The 27,929-nt window shown below is 39.8% G+C and overlaps 1 protein-coding gene across 5 annotated transcripts in view; it reads left to right on the forward strand.

The window, feature by feature from the left end:
• Positions 1-8,993: 8,993 nt before the first annotated feature.
• Positions 8,994-27,929, forward strand: part of CADPS2 (calcium dependent secretion activator 2) — a 369,911-nt gene continuing 350,975 nt past the window's right edge. For all 5 annotated transcript variants that reach the window (XM_070947809.1, XM_070947812.1, XM_070947808.1 and 2 more), the window contains exon 1: positions 8,994-9,341. In XM_070947809.1, coding sequence (XP_070803910.1) covers positions 8,994-9,341 — 348 coding nt within the window. The remainder of the gene's footprint in view (positions 9,342-27,929) is intronic.

A 27,929-nucleotide genomic window follows, 5' to 3' on the forward strand; every position in this document is an offset into this window, starting at 1 on the left:
CCACTGTACCACAAGAGTTCAAAAAAAGAAAAGAAAAGAAAAGAAAAAAAAGAAAAGAAAAGAAAACCCCTTAAATTTCATGTCTTGTGCTACTGCAAAGACTTATGCATGTTGAGATGTGATGACTAAGAACTGTTTTCTTAAAGAGGACAATCTAATTGATGATATGTGTCCAAAACTGCCAGCAGAATTATAAAATTAGCATCCTAGTTACACAATTATCTATTTTTAAAAGAAGGAACTAAAAGCCATCATCTCAGGCAAGGACTACATGGCTTTGGAGCTACACTGCTACAATACAGAGCTCTATCCTATGAGAGTTTTTTTTTTAAAAAATTAGAATGGTTTAGGTATAAATTTTAAACTATTGGGAGCACCCAACCTGATAGGGAGGAGGGATCAAGTGAGGAGCTAGCCTGAAGTTACTGGGCAATTGCAAAAGGGCTAGCATTAATATGGGTAAATAATTCTATTTAGATAAACTCTTAATATGATTATTATGAATATATTTCCTATCAGCAATGGATAACTTGTGCTCAAACCACAGTCTATGAAACACCAAAATGAAACATAAGATATTACAACCATTACTCCTACCAGATATTGAATGAGAACTAAGAGTCATCATAGGATAGAAAGGATGCATACAGGACAGAAAAATTATTATATTGGAGATCCTTGCTAAGCAGTTTTCTCGGAACTGAAATTCCAACAAGTCTCTTTGAGAAATTCTACCATGAAATGGGTAAAACAGTTCAAATTTAAAAGTAGATCTGAGATTTGTAGAAGAAGATATGGCCAGAAAACTCTTAGTGATAAACAAAAAAAAGACAGGAAAAGACAAAGGAGTAGAAGAAAATGGGTCTATTAAATCTACAAATACTGCTGTCCAAAGAGAATGATTTGAATGCTAAAAATGATCATTTGGTTTGGTTGCCAAACATAAATGCTTAGAAAAGACTTGTTATTACATCAGAATTTAATACCAACTACTATTTTCTGCATATTTTTAAGGCCATGATTCAAAAGTATCAATTGCCCTTCTTAAGTTTCAACTATATCAGGATCTTGTAACTCAAGTAGTAATAATGGTCTATTCATTTAAGACCAGCCTCTGGTGAGCTTCTAGATGGACTAGTGCAAGGGTGTCAAACTCAGGGCTCGGGGGCCGGATCCAGCCCGTGGGGCCACCCTGGAAACAGCAAAGGACTAGCCCACCCTGCCTCTGCCAGGGAAAATGGAGTTCAGGAGCCCATTTTTGCTGGCAGAGAGATCGGGCCATCACAGGCACGCCTGACATTAGTGATGTCGAGCCGGCCATGCCCATCCTGGCCATGCCCACCCTGGCCCCCCAAGGTCAAACACAACCCTGATGTAGCCCTCAATGAAATCGAGTTTGACACCCCTGGACATATATGCCTTTGAATCAGACTTGAATCAGATCCTAACTACTGGATGGACATGTCCTTGGCAAGATTTCATTATTGGAACCACCCCCCCCTCTCAGTTGACCTTAAGGATAAATTACAAGAATGCTCTTATTTGAAGCAGCAATGCCTTTGTGACTCCAGATACAGAAAAAACAGAGACGCACACCTCCAGGCCTTGTGCTACCAAGACATTAACCCTAGTCTCATTCTACCATTATTAGAGAAATATCCAGGACACATGGGACAATTTTAAAATTTCTCTATTGCGTACTGACATTAACCCTGCCACAAAGTTTAGCACTGCCAGGTTCTGGGCAACAACATTCAAAATCCATCAGATGATGGTTTATCCATCGTGAATTAGATTCAGTGAGCAACTAGCTTGCCATATTGGAGCCTTCTGTAATACTAATACAGAATAAATATAGCCTCTCACACTCTAGAGATAGATGGAATTCTTTAATGCTACCCTGTACCTTTCCAATGTTCCCAAACCCTACATAGACACAAAGCCACACATACACACACACACACAAAGCCACAAAGAAGAGAGGGTCAACTTATTCTCCAAAGCACCAGAGGGCAGGACAAGAAATAATGGATGGAAACTAATCAAGGAGAGAGGCGACCTGGAATTAAAGAGATACTTCCTAACAGTGAGGACAATTAACCAGTGGAACAGCTTGTCTTCAGGAGTTGTGGTGCTTCATCACTGGAGGTTTTTAAGAAAAAACTGGACAGCCAGCTGTATGAAATGGTATAGAGTCTCCTGCTTGAGCAGGGGGTTGGATACAAGACCTCCAAGGTCCCTTCAGGCTCTATTCTATTCTAAATTCCTTTTAGAGTCTCACTTTTTATCTTGTATTCCTTTTATGTCTCTTTCAGTTTCTTAGTTCAGAGAATTATATGGTTTTTATATACAACTTTGTAATGCTTTGTATCTATTATATTTTTACCTTTCTTCCTAATAACTATACCTCGTTGCCTCCTGCTGGTCTATGACTGTAATAAATATTGATTTGAGTGAAGATGCAATCCTATTTCCAGCATAAGCAACTGCCTATTTCCCTTTCGTAGAGAGGTGGGGAGAGGACATTGTCTCTAGCAGAAGAGTTTAGGCCAGCCATACTGTGCACAGGTGTTTCAATCTATTTGGACAAATGGAATGGTAGCAGACCAGGGACGATCAGAGATCATGCCATGACCTCCAGTTGCAGAAGCAAAATAATCATTTAATATATAAAGCTGTCAGTGATGACACTGATTGCAATGTAACCTCATCAGCTACATGTTCCCTGCTGCCATTCACTGTAGTTCAGGGGAAAACTTCTGTACTTGCAGCTCTTGTAGTCTGTTTAGGGAGCCATGGTGATGACCTTGAGAAAAATATTCAGAAGTCATTAAAAAAAATGTGAAAGCATTCCTTGATCTCTGGGAAAGAAGGTAGTATTGGGAAGAGATTCATGCTGGCCCCTTCCTGATTCAGTGTGGAATGTAGGTATAGGTATATATAGGTATAGAAGATTTGCAATATTCTGATAATGTAGGCTGTCTTCTAATCTTCTTGTTTAATGTACTTCCTGATTTGGACAACCCCAAAGGGATTCATTCATAGTCTTTTCCTTTCACATTTCTCAAACTAATCACCTAATTTGAATATGAGAATGCTCATAAATATGCCACATAGGCATTCATAGGAAAGCTTTGCTTAAAAGTACACCTGTATAAACAGGGGAGAAAAAAAATTAAGGTAAGGTTATAAGAAGCATTTAGGGGATTAAGAAGGCTCCTGAACATAAAGTCACCAGGTGCTCTCTAAGAAGCAGTGATTTCTGACTCTGGCCTCCAGGTCTCGAAAATAGGCAAACCTCTGAGAAGAAACCATTTTGTGAAATAAAATTCCAAAACTACCTATTGCCTATAAATGTGGCTATCTCCAGTTCAGGTATCTTTATAGGGAAGTCCAACTGTACTAATCATGATACATTAGAATCAATTGAAAACTTATTTCCCAAATTCACATAACATACATTTCTAACTTTTTAAATTAAGATGCTGAGTTTGAAATTTTATTAACATTATCAAGGCCATGAGATTTTTTTCATTCTCTGAAATACAATTCCTGAGTGCTGTTATATGCTTAAAAATTAAAAAAAAAAAAAAGGGAAATTGTACTACCTAAATAAGTACAAATCTAAGTACCTAAATAAGTACAAATAAGTACAAAGCATAGTAAAAAGCAGAGACATCACCCTGCCAACAAAAGTGCATATAATCAAGGCTATGGTTATCTCAGTTGCAATGTATGGCTGTGAAAGCTGGACCATAAGAAGGCTGAGCGCCAAAGAATTGAGGCCTTTGAACTCTGGCGCTGGAGAAGACTCCTGAGAGTCCCTTGGACTGCAAGGCGATCAAACCGGTCAGTCCTAGAGGAGATCAACCCTGACTGCTCTTTAGAAAGCCAGATCCTGAAGATGAAACTCAAATACTTTGGCCACCTAATGAGAAGGAAGGACTCACTAGAGAAGAGTCTAATGCTGGGAACGATTGAGGGCAAAAGAAGAAGGGGACGACAGAGAACGAGGTGGCTGGATGGAATCACTGAAGCAGTCAGTGTGAGCTTAAATGGACTCCAGAGGATGGTAGAAGACAGGAAGGCCTGGAGGAATGTTGTCCACGGTGTCGCGATGGGTTGGACACGACTTCGCAACTAACAACAAAAACAACTACCTAAATATCTTAATAAACAAAAGAACCCAAGAAATCAGTTAATACAGGTAGGGCATTTTCAGCAACTTAGAAGAACTTAGAACCAATCAACTGATAATCAGCATGAAGCTATCCAAAAAAATTGCATTATTAAGTTTTCTTCCTAGGTTGTTTTGCTTTCTTTTTGTTAGTTTGAGGTGCCAATCACCAGTGGTCCTTCCACTTATCTTGGAGTTGGTGAGGTTGAGCTCTGTGTATCTTACTTTGGTATATATATGAGAATTGCCCTTTAAATTCTAAGAATATTTTATCTTTGCTATTGTCAAGTTCAGTGAAATAGGACAGGGTTTTACTTTTTAAGCACCAAATACTCTCTTACCCGATTTCTTGATATTTCATTTTTATTCAGGGAAAAGCTCCACCTGTCATTCAACTCATAAAGGCCAATAAGCTCTGCTTGGGTAACTTACTGAAAAAGATCTGTCAGCAATTTTTTTTCTGATGTGGCTCCTGGACCTTTCACCCTTCTACAAGATGCAAAATCTCTGCATTAAAGTTTCTCCAGTTACAGCACCATCATGCTGAGAAAAAGATTGAGCTTTTGCATTTTTGTTTGCAAAACAGAATAATAAGCTATTTCTCTGATACGCCCTTACCAGCATCTTAGGTTTTTTTTTTTCTTTGCTAGCCAATTTTCTGAACTTCTGGGTCATCTGAAAATACTTTGCTGTTGGTATACTTTTTTCCCTGATTAATTTTCTGACAAGGATAATTCAATGACCTTTAAAATTATGAGTAAAGTTGATAAGTTGGTTTGCAAATCATAGGAAGCCACAAACTATGGTTTACCATAATGGCTGGAGCCCTTTGTTACACTAAGTCATGCTTGCTCTTAACTGGTGGCAAGACTGCAGATGTAAAAGGAAACCATGCAGTCAAAGAACAAGGTGGCTGGACACCATCATCAGCCAGAGCACAGAACAATTCAAAAAAGTAGCGCAAGATCAGAAGACATGGAGAAATCTGGCCCATAGAATCACTAAAAGATGGACATGACTGAATGGATATCATCATCATTCATGAAGAGTAAAAAAAGATGATATTGATGGAGATAAGCCAGCTGTATTCCCAGGATGATGTGAGGAGTGCAACAGGTCCAAAGTAACCTGAGAGAAAGAGGAAATAGCTGAGATAGAATATAAGGGGTAAGGGAATAAAGCATAGTGAGACTAGCAAGACTGATATCAATCCTATTATGTACACCAGACCAAGAAAGTAACTTCAAGTGAAAGCTGAAACTACAGGTTAAAACTTCTTTATGATATTGGCCTTAATACCAGAATGTTGCAAGTCTGTTTGTGTTGCATGCTCTGGGCTAGATTTGGCTTATCTCTGTCAAGCTCATCTTTACCATCTACAGCAGAGGTTCTCTACCTTAGCAACTTTAAGATATGTGAACTTCAATTCAACATACTGGCTGGGGAATTCTGGGAATTGAAGTCCACATATCTTAAAGTTGCTAAGATTAAGAAACTTGCTTTACCGTGAGAAAGTTGTTGGATCACTGTCCAACTTTAAGAATGATTATTCCTCATTTTATATATAAATAATGCCATACATTACATGTTTAAGTGACTGCTTTACAACAAATGCAAGTTTATTTTTATTATCCTCCTGTGCGAGCTGCACTGGCTCCCAGTGGTCTTCCGGGTGCGATTCAAGGTGATGGTTACCACCTTTAAAGCGCTCCATGGCATAGGACCCGGGTACCTTCGAGACCGACTTCTGCCACCAGTAGCCTCCCACCGGCCAGTTCGCTCCCACAGAGAGGGTCTCCTCAGGGTGCCATCGGCCAAGTTATGTCGGCTGGCGACACCCAGGGGGAGGCCTTCTCTGTGGGAGCCCCTGTCCTGTGGAATGAATTACCCCCAGAAATGCGTAAAATCTCTGACCTCAGGGTATTTCGCTGTGCCCTTAAGACCCTGCTGTTCCGCCAGGCCGGGCTATCAATGTAATTATTATAAATTGGATGTTTTAAATTTTGGGGGGTTTTAATATTGAGCCGAAATTATTTAATAATTTTAAATTATTTTAATTGTTTGTCTTTGTGCTTTTAATAGGCTGTACACCACTCTGAGTCCTTCGGGAGAAGGGCGGTATAGAAATAAAATTATTATTATTATTATTATTATTATTATTATTATTATTATTATTATTATTATTATTATTATTATTATTATCATCTGAGGTTGAAATTCTTCTTTCTCTTTCTCAAATATCTACAATGTAGCAGGCTAGAAACTATTCTCCTTTGGATAGAGGGATAATTTCCACTATCTCTTATTTTAGTTACAGACTGATACGTTTGAGCTCAAATCTCCAAGTTGTTTTCTTAACTAGACAACTTGTGCCCTGTTGGGTCATCATTACGGAGACATTTCTTTACCTAAACAGAGAAATAGAATGACAATTGGCTAAAAAAGCAGTGAGAACAGGAACAACTTCCAACAACCTGCCAGCTTTCCCATTAAGTTTGCTTGTGGGAAGCTGGCAGGGCATATCAATAATCTCATTTCCTTCCTTCCTTCCTTCCTTCCTTCCTTCCTTCCTTCCTTCCTTTCCTTCCTCCTCCCCTCCCCTTCCTTCCGAGCAAGTAGTTAAATTGCTGGGAAGGAAGAGTCCTGGTGGCGCAGCAGACTAAAGCACTGTTATTAACACCAGCTGCCTGCAATTACTGCAAATTCAATTCTCACCAGGCTCAAGGTTGATTCTGCCTTCCATCCTTTCTAAGGTAGGTAAAATGAGGACCCAGATTGTGGGGGCAATAAGCTGACTTTGTATAAATGTACAAAAGTATAAAGGCTATTGCTTAACGCATTGTATAAATCAAATAAAAAAATAATTTTAAAAAATGGCTGCTGCTGGGTGAGGGAACTAGAACAAGGGATTGTGAAACTGGCTGGGAAACTGTAATGGAATGTTGAAAATGAAGATCATGTGACTGCAGCAGCAGCCCAGCCTCAGCCAGTTGCACTAAAGCAGTCTTTAATTTCACTCTCTCAGAACACAGATTTGGAACACTTCATACATGTTAGCCCATTTGTAGTAACATGACTCAAAAACTGTTGCCATATGATGCACCATTTCGCCTAGGTAAACATCATGACAAGAGTTTTAGTAATATATAGATAAGAAAGTAATCTCTAATTCAAATGCAAACCTATTTACTTTTCATATTTTTGTTTTTAAGTCATCCCATGTCACCTGGGTCCTGCCCTCCCACTATGATATAAACAGACTTTATTTGGTATTAATAATATAACTCAGGTATTTTTCCAGGCCTAAGGAAATTATGGATGCTTCTAACAGGATCATCCCAGACATAAAGATTTTGGTCATTTTATTTTGCAATGTGGATGTAAAAAGAGCACATCTTCTTTCTACTATTTTGTTTAGTGAATAAAGCAAATCCTTATGGGAGATGGCACTGAACCAGTAAAGGATAATCAGTGTTGATATGTTTTTGTATTATTTTAGTATTGCTCTGACATTGTTCTTTAACTGGGAAAGAAGGGAAGCTCTTGAATTAAATGTGAAAGCATAAACAAATGGGTGGGATTGGTTAGGCTGCAGACCTGGGATTCTGAATTTCATTGGTGGTGGAAAACCGATATCCTAACTGCCCAGAAGATTCAAAATCCCTATTTTCTGTTTCTGAGCTTTGCAAAGAACTAGCATCGTTTTATTTCATGGCTCAGAAATGCAGAATGAATTCTGTGACCCTTCGTCACCTCTATTCACAGTGCATCAGCGACATAGAGAGAAAATGAGCACACAGATCTAGCAAAACTCCCATTTTCCTACAATCCTAAACACAATTCAGGCTAAGGAATAAACTCCAGTGAAACCACTATCGAAAAGACAGACCGGTGATCCCAGTGTATCTAGCTGTATCTGCTCAATAAACAAGCAACCTAAGCAGGATAGAGTCCTGGGTGATGGGGAAAGGCTTTTTGTCTAAAATGTCCCACCAGAAATAAACTAATTAATTAAAAGGCAGTCAAGCAGGTACCCTAGTTTTCACCGGCTTCCGGCTTGACCTACCTTCGCTGTGACAGGAGATACTGAGGGGCCCTAAACAAAACAACTGAGCTTGGTTTTGGGGCAAGGAAGGAGCGCCGTTCAGACGTCAAACCCGAAAACGGTGCCGCAGAGGCGCCAGCCCTCTCCCTCCATGCCCGATCTTATCAAGGCTGGGGGCTCTACAACCGGCTCTCCTGCCTTACGTAGTTCTCGGATCCAGCTCGCCTCGCAGGATCGACTGGCTTATTTTCCAGCTCCAAGATCTTTTCGTTGGCGGAGCTGGTGGTTCCCACCTTCGCCCTTGGAACGGCGCGGCCAAGAGGGAAAGCAGTGAGAAGGCGCAGGACGCCCTCCCGGCGCTGGGGAGGCCGCGAGCAGGCCAGGCGGCGGCCGGAGCGCCGACAGCGAATGGAGACGCGCGATTAGCATTCCGTTCCACGTGTTGCTTGTTGTGGGCGCCACAGGTTTCCCACCTGTGAGTCGCGCCGCTGCTGGGCGGAGCTGAGTTTCCCTCTCGGCCGCTGAGGGAAGTAGCGACGGGCCGGGCCGGCCGCTGATAGGACCCGATCAGAGCTGTCCCCAAGCTCGACCCCTTTCGCAAACTCCGCCCTTCTCTTTCGGCGGCGCTGCTGGCTGCCTCGTAGGAAATTGTCGGGCGTGGAAGCTCGACGTGTCCGGAAAGGTGTCCGCTGTTTGGGCTCCAGGCGCGTCAGCTTCGCGGCGGTGCTCTTCTTTTTTCGTCCTGCGAAAGGTGCGCTCCGCCCGGGCACCATGCTCGACCCGTCCTCCAGCGAGGAAGAGTCCGATGAGGTGCTGGAAGAAGATAGGCGGGACCTGCTGGGAGTGTCCGGCGGGAGCGGCCCTTCGAACAGCTCCCCGCGAGCCCTCCCGGCTGCTAGCCGGGACTCCGGGCGCCAGGGCAGCAGTGGCGGCGCGGCGACCCGGCCGGTGAGCCCCAGCCCATCGCTGCGGAGCGAAGGCAGAGAAGAGCAGGAGCGGCTGCAGAAAGAGGAGAGGGAGAAGAGGCTCCGGATGCAGCTTTACGTCTTCATCGTGAGGTGCATCGCCTATCCGTTTAACGCCAAGCAGCCCACAGACATGGCCCGGCGGCAGCAGAAGGTGAGTCTTGCAAAGCCTTGCCTCCCTCTCTCTTCGCCGCCGCTTGTTTTGCGGAGGGGATCCGTCCGGTTGGCTTCTTTTCCCTGCAAGATCGCTCACAATCGTTTCCACTGGTGGGGGGGGGGGGGGTTGGCGCTGAAAAAAAAAAGGAAACGCAGCCGGTAGCTGACCGGAGAAGGCTGGTTTGTGTCCATTGTTGCGCCGGATTCCTGTTGAAGTGCGAGGAGGGGGGAGAAGAGGGCAGGTGCAGTTTGTTACGCCGAGTCCGGAAGAATTTTATTTTCAGGAACTTCTCTGGTGGCTGGATCCGGTGATTGTAGCCCGGCGCAGGATCTCTTCCATTCGTCCTGTCGCCAAATCCGTTTCCTTGGTCCAACAAAATAGGCTTTTTATGCGTGGGTCACTGGCTCTTGAAAAAGCGGGGGAAAGTAAACTCCCCGGTGGGAAAAAAGCAGGCTCTCAGCTGGCGGATGGCACTGCTTCTTTTGCTTCTTCCCGCAACAGGTTGAGTTGCTCTTGATTAGTTAACTAAGCCAGATGTCGCCGCGTTTGCAAGAACCCAGGCTAGTCCTCTCACGGCAGTTCCTGTCACTCGGCTGTTTGGGGGATAAACACGCTCTTTTCAGAATAACCTTACATGTTTGCCAGTAAGTCCCATGAGCTCGGATGACAGGACCAGTATGGAGTGCAGAGGCTTTTTGAGAAAAATAACACAAGATTCCTGTTTGGTATGAAGTAGGTAAGCTTCGGTTTATGCATGTATCTGCTCGAAAGTACACTATGCTGGCTGAATGCAATTGTGGAGAAGACTACAATAGTAGAGACTATACTGTAGTTAACCATCAGGATTGAGGGGCAATTGGTTCAACCTTCTTGGAATAGAGTTTTCCCTAAAGTAAGTTGTGGCAAAAATCGTAATCTAAGAGTAGTAGCTTTCATTTGGAGTAGCCACATCCTGCTTTCCCCTTCGTCCCACTTTTCTTGAAGTAATTCCTTGTAGTGGACATGATATTTGTCTTCTTAAAGAAGGCAGAGCTATTGGGCCAAAGCAATGAACTGTACTGTTTAGAGCAATAGTCATTTGCTTAATTTGGCTACCCTGTGAAACATTTGATCAGTAAAACAAGCTTTTAACTTTGTAATGTAATGGAACAAAATTCATATATGGGGAAGAATTTAGAAAAAAATTCTTCAAGATGGTGAATTTCTTGATAGCCACAGTAAAAGGATCCCCCCCTCTCCCTCTCCCTCTCTCCCTCTCCCAATATTCTGTTATTTTATTCCCTAAACAGCAAGTGGTGCGTTCTTCAAAACTTTGGAACAGCAACATGGTTTTTAAACTCTAATTTAAATTATGTTGTCTTTGTGTTACCTTCAATTTCATTTCCTCAAAGTAAATTGAATTCTACTTGCTTTTCAGTAGCTAAATCCCAACATAGCAGCATGTGAGGTTGTGCAGGGCAGGGCGAGGACATGAGGAAATGAACTTAGAAACGTTATGTTTAGATTGATTGTTCAATCTGTATACTTTACATACACATGCCATTCATATTCTGGTATCTCAAAGAGAGGACCTGCTGTATAAACAAGTTTGGACAGATGCCACCAGACAAGGTAGCCAATATGAAAGGGACTTCATGTAAGAGAAGGTGCTGTGCTAGATGAGCGGAAAAATCTATAAATAGTAGTCACAACATTGTAAGGTTGTTTTAAAGTTCATAAAAGTAACCTTTCTGTACCCTTTTGACTGCGTTATTAACATATCAAAATTACCCCGTATGTTCTAAACAAGGTCTTTCCAGCGGTCCAATTCTGCCCAGGAATCATTTTTTATGAGCTGCCAATATTTGATTCTAAACCAATCTCAAATTCTTTATTTCATGTCAAGTAAATATTACTCTAAGGAAGCAGGGAGTGACAAAAATAAAATGAACATTTTTAGAAGAAGATAACCCTAAAAGTGGTAGGCGTACTAATAATCTCCAGGCTTGATTATTGAAGTATGCTCGGCTGAAGGCTGTCTTTGTCTCTGGTCTGGAAATTTCAGTTGGTACAAAACCTGACAGCCAGATTGGTCTCAGGAAGAACCCAGAGAGGCCAGTAAGGTTAGTGCTTAAAGCATTGCACTGGCTATCAATTCCTTTCTTGGCAAAATACAAAATGCTGATCATTACTTGTAGCGGGAAACCTGGCTTAAACCCAGGCTATCTGAGAATGCTTCCTTCTCTCCAAACTTGCACATTGACTGTGATCATCTCAAGAGGTTTGTGTATGTGCTGGAGCATATCTGATGGTGACTCTGACTGAGTTTTCTGTGTTGCTGCTCTAGCTCTTTGCCAGTATACTCCCTGCAGAGATGAGTGATGTGACATCTCAATTCGATTTGTTTGTTTGTTTTAAAGCTCTTAAATCCTGTATGGGTTTTTAATTGATTTTAAGTTATAATTTTAAGAATAAATTCGACTTGGTTTTTCCATTTGCTTTTAATTTTTTAATTCTTAATGTTTTAAGAATTTCAGTTATTTTAAAAAAGAGACTTTGTTAGTTAGTGGTGTAATAAATCAATGCAATTTCATTGTTAATGTAATTAAAACTCTATGCTTGTTGGGTGAAAAAAGTTTGACACTTTAGCTCAGAATAAATAGTACCTGTAATTCAGGAACAATATCTTTTATATTCCCTAATTAATGAGCTCAAATTTAATAGCCTTGGGCACTTATATTTGTCCTGGCTACATTAATAGTTGTCTTTCAATGAAATTGTATCTATTGCAGAAACTCATTCTTGAGCTAAAATCTTGCTTAAATGCCAGTATGGGGATGTATAATATTTATATTCTTCAGAACCTATTTTCTCAGAACAATTCAAATTCTTTTCTGTTATTCCAGGTGCAGGTTCTTTAAGTTCTTAAAGGGCTTTAAGAACTGCCGCAGCTTTACTAGAATCCAGATGTTTTGCAAGGATAGATAGCCACATTATTTATTCATCAAATTTATTTACATGTCGATCTCTCAAAAGATTTACTCTGTGTGGCATACAACAAGACTGTAAAACAGTTAACATATGAAAACAATTAGTATTTTAAAAAATCACAAAGGCTAAGAGAGGAAACAGATGTTAACAATGATGGAGCCACTTCAATACCTCTTGCTCGTTCTTAAAGGTCTCCAAGCCTGATGACATTACCAGGTTTTAAGGGTCTTGTGGAAAAACAATAGAGATGATCATGGACCCTACCTAACATAAGGGGAGTGGGGTAGGGAGATATTCCTTAAGGCAGCATAGAAGGCCTGCCTTCTAGACTTGGCAAGTTTAGTTCCCTAGCAGATGAAATTCGTAGCATGCCTCTTCTCCCAGATCTCCCCATGGAATGGGGAGATATAATGGGATAGAGACTGTGGCTCAAATAATGCTAAGTGAATGAAGCAGAGATTGCTTGCTTTTGAGCGCATGGCAATAAGGCCAAGCACTTATTTCAGGGTTCAAAAAAATATATGACAGGGTTTTACTTTCGGGGAAACATTATATATATATATATATATATATATATATATATATATATATATATATATATATGTATGTATGTATGTATGTATGTATGTATGTATGTATGTATGTATATGTATATGTATATGTATATGTATATGTATATGTATATGTATATGTATATATATGATTTAAATCTGATTTTTTTATTTTTATCAAATTTATTTTAATAAAATGCTTTTGGAATGAAAAATTAACGATAGTTTTCTATTTAAGATACATAAATAATTTAGTTTATTCAGCATGAAATGGAGCTTAGTTATATAACATGAAGCTCTATATTCTACAACATTGGGACTGTCGGTGAGCCAACAGCGGGTCAGAGGAGTAGCAGAGATGACAGTTGCTCTTTAAAAATTACGATTTAAATTCAGTTGATTTAAATCAAGCCTTTTTACTAGTGATTTAAATCGAGATTTAAATCAACTTTATTTAAATCAAATCCACCCTGACACGCATACCCACACGTGTGTATGTGTGTATGTGTGCGTGCCCCCCCTTTTAAATTACTCCAAATGCCATATGCAGTCTGAAGTCTACTTAAAGTACTCAATTCAGGATAAACTAGAGTTGCAAACACCCCCACCCCACACAAAACTACGATTGATCTGTTGTATAAAATATTTGATAGCAGCTTTGGGGGAGACTTTGCTATATAAATGATTTTCAAGTGATTTATATACCGGTACATACATAGGTTATCCTCATTGAATGGTCACTTATACAGCAACTGTTTGAATTTGCAATAACACTAAATGAGGGGGACTTATGATCGATCCTGATAGTTGCAGCCTTCGCAGCATCCCTGCTGTCAAGTTATCACAATTTGGTTGCTTGACAGCTGGACTGCAATTACAATGTAGCAATATCCTGCCATCACGGGATTGCCATTTGTGATCTTCATTGCTACTTATGACAAGCAGAGTCAATGGGGAAGCCGGAAGGACATTGAAAATGATGGTCACATGACTATGGAGCACTGCAGCTGCAGGATTTGCCTAACAACTGTCATAAGTCAACTGCAGAGGATCTGCTAATTCAGCTCTCATAGGAACATTTTGTTCTTGTGCAACATGCTGTTTACTTTAATATAAAAGGATCTAGTGCATAGCTATATTAGAAGAGATATATTACTTATCTATCTATTATAGATAGATAGATAGATAGATAGATAGATAGATAGATAGATAGATAGATAGATAATATATATAATATATATGCAAAATATATTATGAAATAACTGAATATCTTTTTTTCTGAAATACATGTATGATTTGGACTTTAATATTATAAAAGTGAATTTGTAAAGATGGCGATAAATGATTTGAAGCATTTCTAATCCTGCAGTCTTTCCCCAATATTTTAAATGTTCAGTTCTGCTTAAAATTGAAATGTGATCCTTGGTCCATCTCTAATGTATGTCCACAGTTCATAATATGAAAACTTGTTTTTTGATTTCACTTCCGATTAGGTGAGAAATTTATCATGGCATCCTTAAAAAATTTTTTAAAACCAACATCAGAATATAGCTGGCCTGATAATGATTTGACCTTCTTTTTGAGTATCAGCACTGTATTTCAATTTCTAGGGCTAGAATTGAGGCCTGACCTAGACTCCTTGAATGATAAAAAGAGGTGGCTGTGTCATAAGAGAAGGCATTTCTATCTTGACACTATTTTTTTCCTTGGCACAATAGCTCTCTAAGTAAAGGATCAAGAACATAAGAGCCTATACATATATACAGGTTTGAAATCTGCAGAAACAATTTTGGGGTGTAGAATATTTAGACCAGTATTTCTCAACCTTGGGAATTTTAAGATGTGTGGACTTCAATTCCCAGAATGATTGGCTGGAGAATTCTAGGAATTGAAAGTCCACAGATCTCAAAATTCCAAGGTTGAGAAACCCTGGGTTTGACTTTTGGACATGGGAACATATTTTTTTATTATATGTGACATTGCTGATGGATATCTGATATTTCTTTCTTCAATCCCGAATACAGAGCCACTGCCTAATTTACACAAGATTGGCAGCAAGAGCAGTTTGTATTCAATGGGAGATGCACAGTCAAGCCATAATAACACCGAAGATAACCAGGGTGTTCTAATCAGAGATAGCACTGACCATAATTGATTGGTGAAGAAGCTCCAAGATTGGATTTCAGTGCACATGTTAATTGGGATTGGAAAGGCCATATTTGAACAGGTCTCCTTGTCATTTCTAGTCATATATACTAGAATAGGGGTGTCATACTTGATTTCATTGAGGGCTGCATCAAGTTGTGTTGTGACCTGGGTGTGTGTGTGTGGGCAGCTTGATGTCACTCATTGAGGTTCCATTTTCGGCCACGAAGGCCCTCCCGGGCTCTGTTTTTGGCCACAACATCCCTCCCGGGCTCTGTCTTTGGCTGCAATGACCTCCTGCAGCCCTCTGCCAGAAAAAACAGAGCTTGGGGAGGCTGCACACGGCTCTCCCGGGCTCCATTTTGGGCTGCGACTGCCTCCTGCATCTCTCTGCTAGCGAAAACGGAGCTCAAGAGGGTCATGTGGGCCGTTCCTCACTGTTTCCAGGTTGGGTCCATGGGCCAGATCTAAGCCCTGGGCTTTGAGTTTGACACCCCTGTACTAGAATATGATTTTTGCAGTAACTTATTGTTAAAGCAATGCTTTCATGATTGATGTTGGGGTTAGGATTCCGCTTCATAACAAATTGACAACTGGTTGGCTTTCTTCGGAAGTTATATCCAAGGGGATGCCCTTTAATATTCCATTTGGGATTATTGGAATGGGATTAACTGAAGCTAGGGTATTGCCATACTGCAAAAATAGGAGCTAACACTCTGCATTTAGACATTAAAGAAACATCTGCCTTTAGTTTACAGCTCTGACTCCAGGAGGACAAGTTCTGGACGTGTTACTTTCAGTGGGATTGCAGTTTCATCTAGAATAAAGCATTTTCCCAAATCCTAACTAAAGACCACTAATCAATAGCTTAAATTTACTGACACTCATTCAGCCCGTCACTGTTCCAAAATAGCCTTCTGACACCTTCACAGACTATCCTGATTCAGTAAAAACAGAGAGCTGAGTGTCATCAAGATCTTGATAAGCCTTAATGGATTTGTGTCAAAATGGAACATTGGAATTGATAGAAGTATGGATTAGATTCTATCTATTGAATGTTGCTGATCTTGTGCTATATCTCTTGCCAATATCACTTTTATTGTACAGTATTGACCTTTTTCTTTCCTAGTTAGCTAAAACTAGTTTTAATTTTTTGTAGCCAAAATCGCCCTCTCATTTTTATGAAGTCTTCCTTCTAAGCCAGTGGGTCTACAGACTGGCTAAAATCTTCTATTTATATTTTCTACAGTTGTTCATTGCTTGGTAATATATTTACAAGAGTCAGTGTGGTGTGTGGTTGAGGTATCAGGTTAGAAATTGGAAAACCCTGAGTTCTAGTCCCACCTTAGACACAAAGTCAGTTGGGTGATTTTGGACTAGTCACTTTCCCTCAGCCCTAGAAAAAGGAGACAATAGCAAACCACTTCTGAAGAACCTTGTCAAGAAAACTGCAATGGCTTGTCCGGCCAGTCTGTGAGAATCGGATTTGATTGAATAGAAGAAAAAAAATATTTACAGGAATGTTCCAGTGGATTTTTAATTGAATCATGTGTCTATGGAGATTCTCAGTCATCCAGGTCATAGTTGTCTACCTGCCTCTTGAAAAAACACCTTTGGGACAATTGAATCATATGTAATCAAATGAAAAAACTGGAAAAGAGGGTAAAATATTAAAAAAATGCTTCTGTGAAATATTTGTCTTTTCAAATGAGTGCAATCTATAAGATAAAACTGAATTGAATACATGCAATATTCAAATTTTTATACGGTACAGAATGCAGCAATAGAAACTCAGGTAAGTGGTAGCATTTATCTCTTCTTATTCAATCTCAATTAAACTAAGAGTTGCATTAGAGTGTGATTAGTACCTTGGATGAAAGGCCAACCTGGAAACCCAAGTTATATGCTAAGATTGAAAAACCACCTGAATGGGTGAGAATAGCAGACTCCTATATTATTGCTGAGAAAGTTACGTATAGAGGTTCATGAAGATCTTCATCAAGCGCTAAGCATAGCACAAAGAAGACATGATGTAATTATAGACTAATTTCTCAGATTTCTCCATAGTTCACTGTTTCACAGTTTCAATCTTCAATTTGCTGCTTTTTCTTACAGCTTTGGAAAAGAGTTTCTGTCTAAGACCGTTTTTATTAATCCTCCAGAATTTTTTAATTCTGTTTTCTTGGGGTGCTGGTGGTAGTGAAGAAGGGTTGGGTTCAGTGGTGGGATTCAAAAAAATTAACAACCGGTTCTCTGCCCTAATGAACAGCTGGGTGGGCGTGGCCATGGTGGGCATGGCCAGGGGGTGTGACAGGCAGCACTCTGCCTCCTGCACCCCCGGGAGCAAAAATGGCTTGCAGGGGTGTGTGTGCCGTACCCTCTGCACCCTGTTTTGGGCCTAGTAGGCCTCCCTGCAGCCTCCTGGGAGCAAAAACGGGCTGTGGGGAGGCCGCACCACATTTTGGGCATAGGAGGCCTCCCTGAAGCCTCCTGGGAGTGAAAATGGGCTGCACTCCATTTTGGTCCTAGTAGGTCTCTCTGCACTTACCTGGGAGGCGTGGGAACTCATGGAAGGGGCGGGGAGGGGAGGCGCCAGCCAGCAATTTAACTACTGGTTTGTCCAAACCAGCCTGAACTGGCTGAATCCCACCACTGGTTGGGTTACTTTTCAGATGACAATAAACAAAGTGTATTTATGTTTTGTCGTAGGCCTTAGTTAGCAGATTTATTTCAAGTACATACTGTTCCAGCTACAAAACTAAGATATTTATATTTTGACAATGTCTTTGGGCACTTATATAAGAATAAATTATACTAAATAGTTTATACAGCTGCTTAGAATTCTATTATGTATTCCTACTGGGAGATTTTTGCCCTGAAAGATTATGTAAAATATTGAAATAAATGAATAAATATGACAAAGAGTACACTTGTATATAATTAGCCATGAACCAACCAATTTGTTATGTTTCAATCCTCAATCATGTAGAGAGCTATTATGGATAGAAGACGCTCTGCTCTAGAGAATAGAATAAACTGGAAAAGAATTTGGAGGTCTTCTAGTCCAGCCCCCTGCTCAAGCAGGAGAACCTCTACCATTTCAGATAAGTGACTCTCTAATCTTTTCTTAAAAACCTCCAGTGATGGAGCGCCCGCAATTTCTGGAGTCAAGCTGTGCGTTGGTTAATTGTCCTCACTGTTAGGAAATTTTTCCTTAATTCCAGGTTGCTTCTCTCTTTGTTTAGTTTTCAACCATTGTTTCTTGTCCTACCCTCTGGTGCTTTGGAGAACAATTTGACCCCCTCTTCTTTGTGGCAGCCCCTCAAATACTGGAATACTGCTATCTTGTTACCCCAATTCTTTTCTTTAGACTAGCCAAACATAATCCTGCAGCCGTTCATCATGTGTTTTAGTCTCCAGCCTTTGATCATCTTAGTTGTTCTTCTCTGAACTTTTTCCAAAGTCTCAACATCTTTTTTCTAGTATGATAACTAAAATTGGTTGCAGTATTTCAGGTGGTGGCTCAGTGGCTACGACACACTGAGCTTGTCGATTGAAAGATCAGCAGTTCAGCGGTTCAAATCCCTAGTGCTGCGTAATGGGGTGAATTCCCGTTACTTGTCCCAGCTTCTGCCAACCTAGCAGTTTGAAAGCACGTCAAAAATGCAAGTAGAAAAATAGGGACCACCTTTGGTGGGAAGGTAACAGCGTTCTGTGCACCTTTGGCGTTTAGTCATGCCAGCCACATGACCACAGAGACATCTTCAGACAGCGCTGGCTCTTCGGCTTTGAAACGGAGATGAGCACCACCCCCTAGAATCAGGAACGACTAGCACATATGTGCGAGGGGAACCTTTACCTTTACTATTCTAGGTGTGGTCTTACTAGGGTTTTATAAAGTGGTACTACATGTGATCTTGAGTCTATGCCTCAAGATCATAGGCATAGTTTTACAACCCAGGATTGTCTTAGTTTTTTTGGCTGCTGCTGCACACTGCTGGCTCATATTCAAGTGATCATTCACTAAGACTCCAAGGGACTCCACATTCCTCTCACAGTTACTGTTTTTGAGCCAAGTCTCGCCTAATCTGTACTTATACCTTTGATTTTTCCTGCCTAAATGTAAAACTTTGCTTTTTTCCACATTGAAATTCATTTTGTTGGATAGGGCCATTGAGAAGGTTGTCCTCAATACAGGAAAGACAAACTGAAAATGATGGAATTTGCATGCCAGTTCCTGTAGTTTATAAACATGGATGCTCTATTGCTACTTGCCCAAAGAAGGTCCAAAATTACCATACTTTCTTCAGTTTATAGAGTTTACATTACATTGACTTAAACAGAGCTGAAGTTCCTTCTGCAGATGGTTCCATAATGACTTCTACTGTAGGATTTGCACATAGATAATTATACTTATAGGACTTGCACATAGATAATTATCATCACTTGGTGGGGGGCAAAAGCCCTACTAAGCAAGTATATACAAAAGTATGAAGGCTATTGCTTAACGCGTTGTAAGCCGCCCTGAATCTCCGGAGAAGGGCAGCATATAAATTGAACCAATAAATACTAAATAAGTAACTGCCTTCTAGGGAGTCATCTCGTTTGAGTATTTTAGCACTACCTGATTTTGAATGTGTGGTTGGGGTTTTCCAGTGTGTTGAATGGAGGACTAAGTGGAGGCCTTTGACTTAGAAAGCTACAAAACTATGCAAAGCTAGGCATACCCCTTTCATTATGTTCTGTATTTTGCCAGCATTCCTCACACTTATTGTATATTTGTTCCTAATTGTGCTGCACTTAATATATCATTGACACATTCCATCAAGAAAGAAGGAATATCTATTAGGTGATATTCTGAGAATAAGAAAGTTTTTCTCTTCTTCAGACATTTTGCATCTCAGTCAATCTTTGCCCTCCAAATCCCATCCAACCCTTTTTTATTTAGTGACACCTATAGATTGTACCTCACCAAGGGAAAAATTGTGTCAGGAAACACACCTGCTTCTTTGCACAATGGTTTTGTAAGCAGTTCTTGCTTTCTGAATGGAAATATGATGCTTTCTGAACAAGGAGCTTTTAGTCATCAAATAATTTTTCTAACATTGACACCATTTCCTGAAGGAAGTGAACACCCCAATGAAGTAGGCATGGACTCACAGGAATCTGAAACTCTTATAGGAATCTGAAACACCCTCTCATAGAACCAGAACACAACTTGATTCTCATTTCAACTTTCATATCTTTATTTTTATAAAAATAAGCAAGCTGATGCCTGCCATATGAAGCAAAGTATTTTATATACTGAGATCACTAACTCTCTGCTACCATCCTGCCTTCCAGATTTTCCAACCTGGAAAACTTTGCATTGCTGCCTGGAGCTTTGCATTGTTGTTTAGACGTGTGGGCTCAAATAAATATTCTCAGGGGATCCCAGAGGAAATCTTACAGATCTGCTACATAAGTCACCCATTGGGAATGTTTACAATGATCTGTTTACGAGTGTTTAAAATGATCCACTTCTGTTCCATGAAGTGTTGGTGGCCTTGCAGTAAACATGGATCAAGATTATGCCAAACCTTTAGCCACCAAGCACATCGGACTGCTGCATCCCTTCTCTCTCCACAAGGATTCTCAACAGTTTCTTTAGGTATTACATTATGTGTCAAGGCCCTGGTAGTGTTTATCTTTTTAAAAAGAAAAGTGTTTATTTTATTGCTGGTAGTGACTATCTTCTGCATCTGAAATAATCTACTTATTCAGCATCTTCTGATCCTATGATCTGTCTAATAATCTTTATTGAAAAGGCCACAATTCCTAGGTATTTTGGTGAAGTCCCAATGCTGTTAGACGTGAAGTTCAATTTCTCCTTTATCCATCGGCCTCAAACCGATGGAGAATAAATGCAATATCTTTTGGTGCTGTGTAAACTGCCAGTAAGACAAATAGCCTGACCTTCTCTGTATGGTTGAATTTGCTGATAATAATTGAGTTCTTTCCTCAGTTCAGGTATCATTCTCCAGGCTCTTTATGGCTACCACATACTCTTTTCTAAATGTATCCCTACCCTTCCCAAGGCTCCCTGTTTTTTCCAGGAACTACAAGTAATGCATGCCACCTCATGGAGCAACGTGATTGTTCCAAGGCCGCCTACAAGCTGCCTCGTATATCTGGAGTGCCTCTCACCTTCAGTTATGTCTCCCCTCCATGCAACCAATTAAGAAGCTGGATACCAAGTTTATTTTGTGTACTTACACAGATAAAATCTGCAGCTCACAAGCTGTAATGGTATATAGGAATGACCTTGGGAGAAAGAGGAAGAGCCACAGAATGGACAACTAGTCAAAGTACCATAGAAGGAAGGAGGGTATGGGAAACATTTCAGAAGAGATCTTCCCTAGTTTTCCAGAGAATAAAAGGAAAGGAAAGAGTAGTACTCCAAGGCTTGCAAAATAGATGTTATCCCTTAAGGTAATCCAGAAAAGAATATTAGTTCTATTTTTATTGTAAGATTACATTACCATAATCTAGTATATATCAGTTTTACTCCTCTCCTTTTACTCTCCAGAAAATGGGGGAGTTCCTTCTGAAATACGTCTCACGCCCTCAGTTTCTGTGAGGTGAGATACCTTTTACATTTCAGTTGTCTGATCTACATCTCTTCCTCCTAGGTCTCAGAGTCCTTACCACATACAATTATAGAAGGTCACAAAGAGACTTTAGTGCTTTGTGTTCATTCAGTGGTCTTCCAGACCACTTATGGTAGCTTTAGGCAACTATACAGAAAGGTAGACAACAGCTCTTCACAGTTCAGGTGATGCTTACCATCTTGCAATTTGTTGAATGCCTCTGTGAACCTCCAGTTGGTTCATGATAAACGCTTGATTGTGATTAAATGTTTTTTTTTTATTTTGTGAAATGTTTGATAGGTATTGAAGTGAAAGCCCTGCATCAGCCTAAAATAAAACACAAGTATTTTTGACAGAATACTTTTTCTATTTGTATTGATAAAAGCTTGCCAAATACTTTCTGTGAGACTACAACACTTTATTTTATAGTTAGGGTTGCTAATGAACTAATGCTAATTGTTTTGAAATGCAATGAGTGTTAATTCACTTTTCCTCCTTTGGATGCCAAATGAGGTCAGCTCTGCTCATAATTGGGAAGCAACAGGTCTACCAAGAAAAATGGAGTTTTGAAATAGCAGTTGTCACAGAGCATTGTGCTAGTGATTTGCTTTATTTAAATAGCTCACATTTCAACTGACTTAATTCCTGCAACTAATTATTTCTCATTTCATTTGGGAAGCAGTTTGCGAACAAACTATCTGGTTAATTTGAAAATTTATCTGTCGTGACAAATGGTTATTTTTTCCTTCACTTAGGTGTATTTGAATTTTCTTAGTATCTCTTTCTTTGGCCTAATATTATATCATGCCTAACTTAAAGGGAAGACGGTTCAGTGAATTAATAAATCGAGTACAATAGAATACTGTATAAGCTGGTCTATTTCTATTGATGAACACTGTATTTAGCTTGTATTGGGGAATTAACAACTTGTGGGTTGTTACTTCTGAGACCTGACAGAATGCAAAACATTAATTTACTTGATTAAAAGAATCCCCTGATTATAACCAATTCTGACAGTGTTTACATAATAAAAAGTTAGAGCAATAAAATAAAAACATGATATCCTTGTAGGAAAACATACATAACAGCAAGAGCTCACCTACTATTTTGTATTAGGGCCTGAGAGAATAGCCAACTTTTCACTGTCTTTAAGAGAAGAGACACGCCCAAAGCTTCAGTGGGTGACACGAGATGTGAAATATGCCTGGATTTCACCTCCCAGTTGTTTATAGTATACATCAATCATTTTATTATATAGGACACTGTTTTTCCCTAGAAGAAGAAGGTACCGTCAGTTTCGGTCTAGTCCTATGATGGAATGCCACTCCAGTTTTTGCCTCCTTAGTTTTTGCCCCCTTTGGCAGTGTCAGGTATCTGCTCTCATAATCTCTAATTAACTAGCCCCAAATGGGTTCACACATTGCACTGAATCATTATGTGATTTGCTTTGTTAAAGAAACTGTGGCTTTGTGTGGTATTTGAACCCCAGACATTATCTAACTCATTTGGATGATAGCATATAGTGAACACGGAGACCTTCTTCTCTCTTACATATTATTTGTCCATGTACAGAGATTCTTTTTTTTTTTTAATAATGGAAAAATACAACATCCCTCACACGTGGAGATTTACAGCTCAGACATTTTATTTTCCCTTCTTCCTATTGTGAAAACAAAGCAATTCTATAGCTATTATGTGATGCACTGCTTCTAGCCTGGGCAGGGAATATGCAAACAATCTTTCATTCCAGAAATCAGGTATCCTGCTTAATGTACTGTGTGCTAAGGAAGTTTTTTAAATCTTTCAGAAAATGTATTGTTCTTGCCTTTTATGCCACATTGCCTCATAGTGCCTTTGTAGTAGGATGGTGTTTACAGAATTTTGAATCTATTAGAAGTTTTTTTTTACAAAGGGTAAATCCATAATTGGATTGTTCTAGGATATCATAATCATTAGAGTGGCCAGTTAGAAGCCTCTCCTTAGAAGTTCAATTCTTCATGCTTGCTTCACATGATAATCTCATTCGCATCTGTTTGTAGATTATGCAGCAATTAAATATTTTTAAAAGATGTATCAAAAAGTATGCCTCACTTACAGAAAAATCTGTGAAGAGAAATGGACTGATAGATGAAAAGTACGTTCCTGTCCTTTCCCAGTCCTCCCACCCACCCACACATATGGGATTAAGCTTGTTTATTTCCTACAGCCAACCTCATAGTCATTCCCCAGGTCCCAACTCTGCATGGGCAGCCCTTAGAGTCAGTTTCAAGCAACTTCTCTGACTGAACGTAGCAGAAGCAACGGGAGAAAGGCAACATGCAGTCTCTTCCATACCTAAGGTACAGGGACAATGCCAGCAAAGTGAACTAATGAACTCTGCTCAGGATGACAGCAATTGCCAATTGCAAGGCCTAATGAAAGCACCCACAACTCTTCATGCTCCAGGCACGGTGAAGGCAACTTAGTTTCAATGAGCTCAAGGCACAACAAAGGCAACACGGCTTCTACAGGTTCAAGGCATGACTAAGGCAACTTGACTTCAATGGATGCAAGGCACAATGATGGCAACACAGTCACAATAAGTTCAAGACAATGAGTCACAGGCATTCACAGATGGACAGATCGGGAACGGTTGTCTCTGACAACCACTGGGTTCCAAGTGCCGAGGTAAATAGGCACTGACCTGTGCATCTCATTAGGAGGGGCAAGACTTCCTCCTTGCAAGTTGCATTGCCAATCTCCACTGCACCTCCCTCCGCTTAGCTCTGTGCAACCTAGGATCTGGTGGGGGTGGCAATCCCTCCTTTTCTGTGCTGATCGGCTGCAGCTGAGTCTCTTCTTTGGCCCATACAACTGGATGGTTGTCATTGCTGACCAGCTGCAGCTGTGCCTCTCCTCTGGCCTGTGCAGCTGGCTGTTGTCCAGCCACTTTCTTGCAGATTCACCAATGTTCCCAACATAGCTTCGCCTCGACTGTCCAATTCTGCCACAGAGCCTTCCATGTCCCCATGGTGCTCCCCTTAGTCCCTTTCAAATGTCCCCGGAGCCGATTCTTCCTTCTTATTCAAGCTGGTGCCCGAGGGAGTCATCACAGTTCTAATAAGATTCTGTTCAGTAGAATTGTAGCCTTAGTGAACATGCAAATGGCAGTGGATATTATTTATGTATTTTCAAAGGAACCACAAACCCACAGCTTCTCCAAAGGTGGAAGTCCAGCTGTCTGTCTACATGTGTCTGAAACAGAATTTGTTTGGAAAGCAAAGTTAAAGTGACAGAGGCTAGTGATGGGCGTGCATTAATTGTCAACTTTTTCAGGTAACTCGGGTAAGAAACATGACCAGATGAGCTAATTCTACTTTTTGGCAAGGCTACATTATACATCATGCAAGTCTGAAAGTACAAGTCTCCCATCATTTCCTTTACAGGGCCAAAAGCTAAGAAGAATTCCATCTGAGCCTCTTGCTTTGCCACTTTCCAGCTACAGACTATGCCCTCTCTTATCTCACCATTCCCTAGGAAGCATTTCTTCCTCACAATTTTTCCACATACCACTTCAATCACAAATTGGAACAACAGCAACATTAAACGAATACTGTTCCACATTTGTACCTTTTATACTGCAGTGGTCAGTTCCATAGCTGCAGGAACCAATAACCAGAACAATCAGGTGTTACTCTCTCACACAAACAGGACACAGCCAGTGCAGAAACCTTGAATTCTGTTCCCAGGAAGCTTAACTTCATGACACAGTGTCTTCTTATTTATAAAACTCTGCCAAATCATTTTTTAAAAAATTAAATGTTTACACTGAATTTTTATAAAAACTGCCTTATATAACTTATTGCCAAACAAACCTGGCTTCCTTGTTGATGTTCTTATTTCTTTAAAAAAAACACAGGGATTTAGGAAGCAGAAACAAATTATTCTTATGATGTCTGCAGAAATTGTTATCACGGGTTTGACTGACAGCTTGAAGGATGGATTTTGATATGTCCTAAATCCCAATATGATGCCTTTTTTCATTTTCATTTTTATTTTGGCACCATCCAGCCAGTATTAACTCCTGGCACCTGCCTAGATAGAATCTTGTAGTTTTCTTGTAAGTCTTTCAAAAGTCCTTTGCCATTTACTTCTAGTAGGGATGAGAGAGAATGACTGGCCTACAGCGACTCTATTGTCTTTGCCCCTAAAGTAGGACTAGAACTCCCAGATTGTAATCTGGTGCCTCAACTTCTACACCAAACTGGCTCTCTTTTTTAAGTTGTTTTTTTTTAAATCAACTTTTCAATAATGGCAGTTCCACATGCTTCCTTGAGAATAGTTGCATTACTAGCCATTCCATTGCCAATTTTAAAGGCAGTGACTGGAGGAGATATTTATGCTTTCGTGAAATCAGGAACATAATTCAAATTGTTAGTGCATACTACAGGATGCAGTTTTGGCTGTACAGCCACATGTTTTTAAAAAAATGCTCGGAAGTTCTTAGATAAAAGTTGTAAAACAGGAAAGAAACTATTGTCTGATTTATCTAAGGTATTTGAAGAATGTTGCAAATATATTAATATAAATTAGGAGATGCTATGATATGGATCAGATTCTCAGCAATTTTCAAAACATAATTCAAAACTGTCCCTTTTTTAAATAGTTTTGTTTTACATGTAAAGAGAAAAAAACAACTAAAACTGTATAAAGAACCACAAATTAATTATCCTGTCTTAATAAAGCTAAAGTTACATACATATTTTTGTAATGCTATAGAATTAAGCTAATTTATTTCCTAATTTTAAATGTATTTAAATATGTTAATATACTCAGTCCAAATGTGTAAATAGTTTTCCTGTTAAGATTCTCTATGGTAAAATGCTTGTTTGAATATGGAAAGAGAGATAGAATTATAATTTTCAGGATATAATAATAATAATAAGAGTAAGTTGTTGAGATGGGCTTTATAAAAATAAAATAAATAGATATTAATTAGTCTGAAAAGGATGTGATGTTTTTGGTCTCCAGTAAATTGTCAAAGCTTTCTCTTTGAGTAACATTGATTTTTTTCCATGTTACATAAAGCATGAATTCATTTTCTGTTTTCTTAGAGCTATCAGGCTGACAAAGACTGTGTCTATAAATTTGCATATTTTACCCTTTTAGTCTTTCATGTTACTGTCATTCCTTTATATACCATTTTACTTTACATCACACTATTATCGTTCTTACAGTTACAATATATTAATATTAAGTATAGTTTTATCTGTAGATTTTAGTGATACAGTGATTTTACATTTCACATTACACTTATAGTAACTGTCCCAAAGGTGCTTTTTCAAGAGGCAACTGGACTTTCTGGTTTTTCTTTGAAGACGCTTGCTTCTCATCCAAGCGAAACGTCTTCAAAGAAAAACCAGAAAGTCCAGTTGCCTCTTGAAAAAGCACCTTTGGGACAATCATGACCTGGATGACTGAGAATCTCCATAGACACTTACAGTAACTATTTTTATCTATCCCATAGATTTTATCCCATAATTTTATACGAATTACACAAATTTCTTATGCTGTCTTTATAAAATTAATCTGACAGTCTTGATGGCCATTGCCATCACAATTTTGTGGTCAGTATAGCCAATTTTAGTAGTATATAGATTGGGTCATAGCAGCTGGCTGTTGTGCTATTCTTGAATGTTGTGTTTTATGATGAGATGGGTATGCTGGTCAATAACTGTAATGGTATATGAGAATGACCTTGGCAGATGGAGGGAGAGTTGCCTAGGGAATGGTCTCATAAGAGAGGGCATAACTCACAGCGGCATAATGGGCAGAAAAACTGGCTCAGAAGGGCCTCCCCTCCCTTCCAAGTTATCAGGTTGTAATGGAAATGGTGGAAAATTTGTGCTTTCAGACTTGCAAGATTCTGTTAATAGAGCCCTACAATAAAGAAGAATTGGCTCATCTGGTCATGTTTCCTGTCTGTTCTACCTTGGAAGCTGACAATGACCACAGTAACAATACTCTTGTTCCTCCTGTTTTGGGGCACAGGGCAATTTCTTAGTTGTGTGGGGCTAGAGACAATGACTGTACCCTCTAGCTCTACTTTCTTGAGTAGAAAAGCCAACCGTCTTTCTGCCTTCCCTCTAGGACACCTTCATAAGGAGAGGAGTGACTTGGAGAACGCAGGATTAGCAGAACAATTTTGAGGATTAGAGGTTTTGCTTATGTTCAAAAGAGACAAATGTGTTTGGCACCAATTAAGTTGTGATAGTTTCCTAGATGAAAGGGATTCTCATACAAGGACTTGT

This window comes from Pituophis catenifer, unplaced genomic scaffold, assembly GCF_029215685.1.
Source record: "Pituophis catenifer annectens isolate HBS135680 unplaced genomic scaffold, rPitCat1.0.hap2 SCAF_7, whole genome shotgun sequence".
NCBI lineage: Eukaryota > Metazoa > Chordata > Lepidosauria > Squamata > Colubridae > Pituophis > Pituophis catenifer.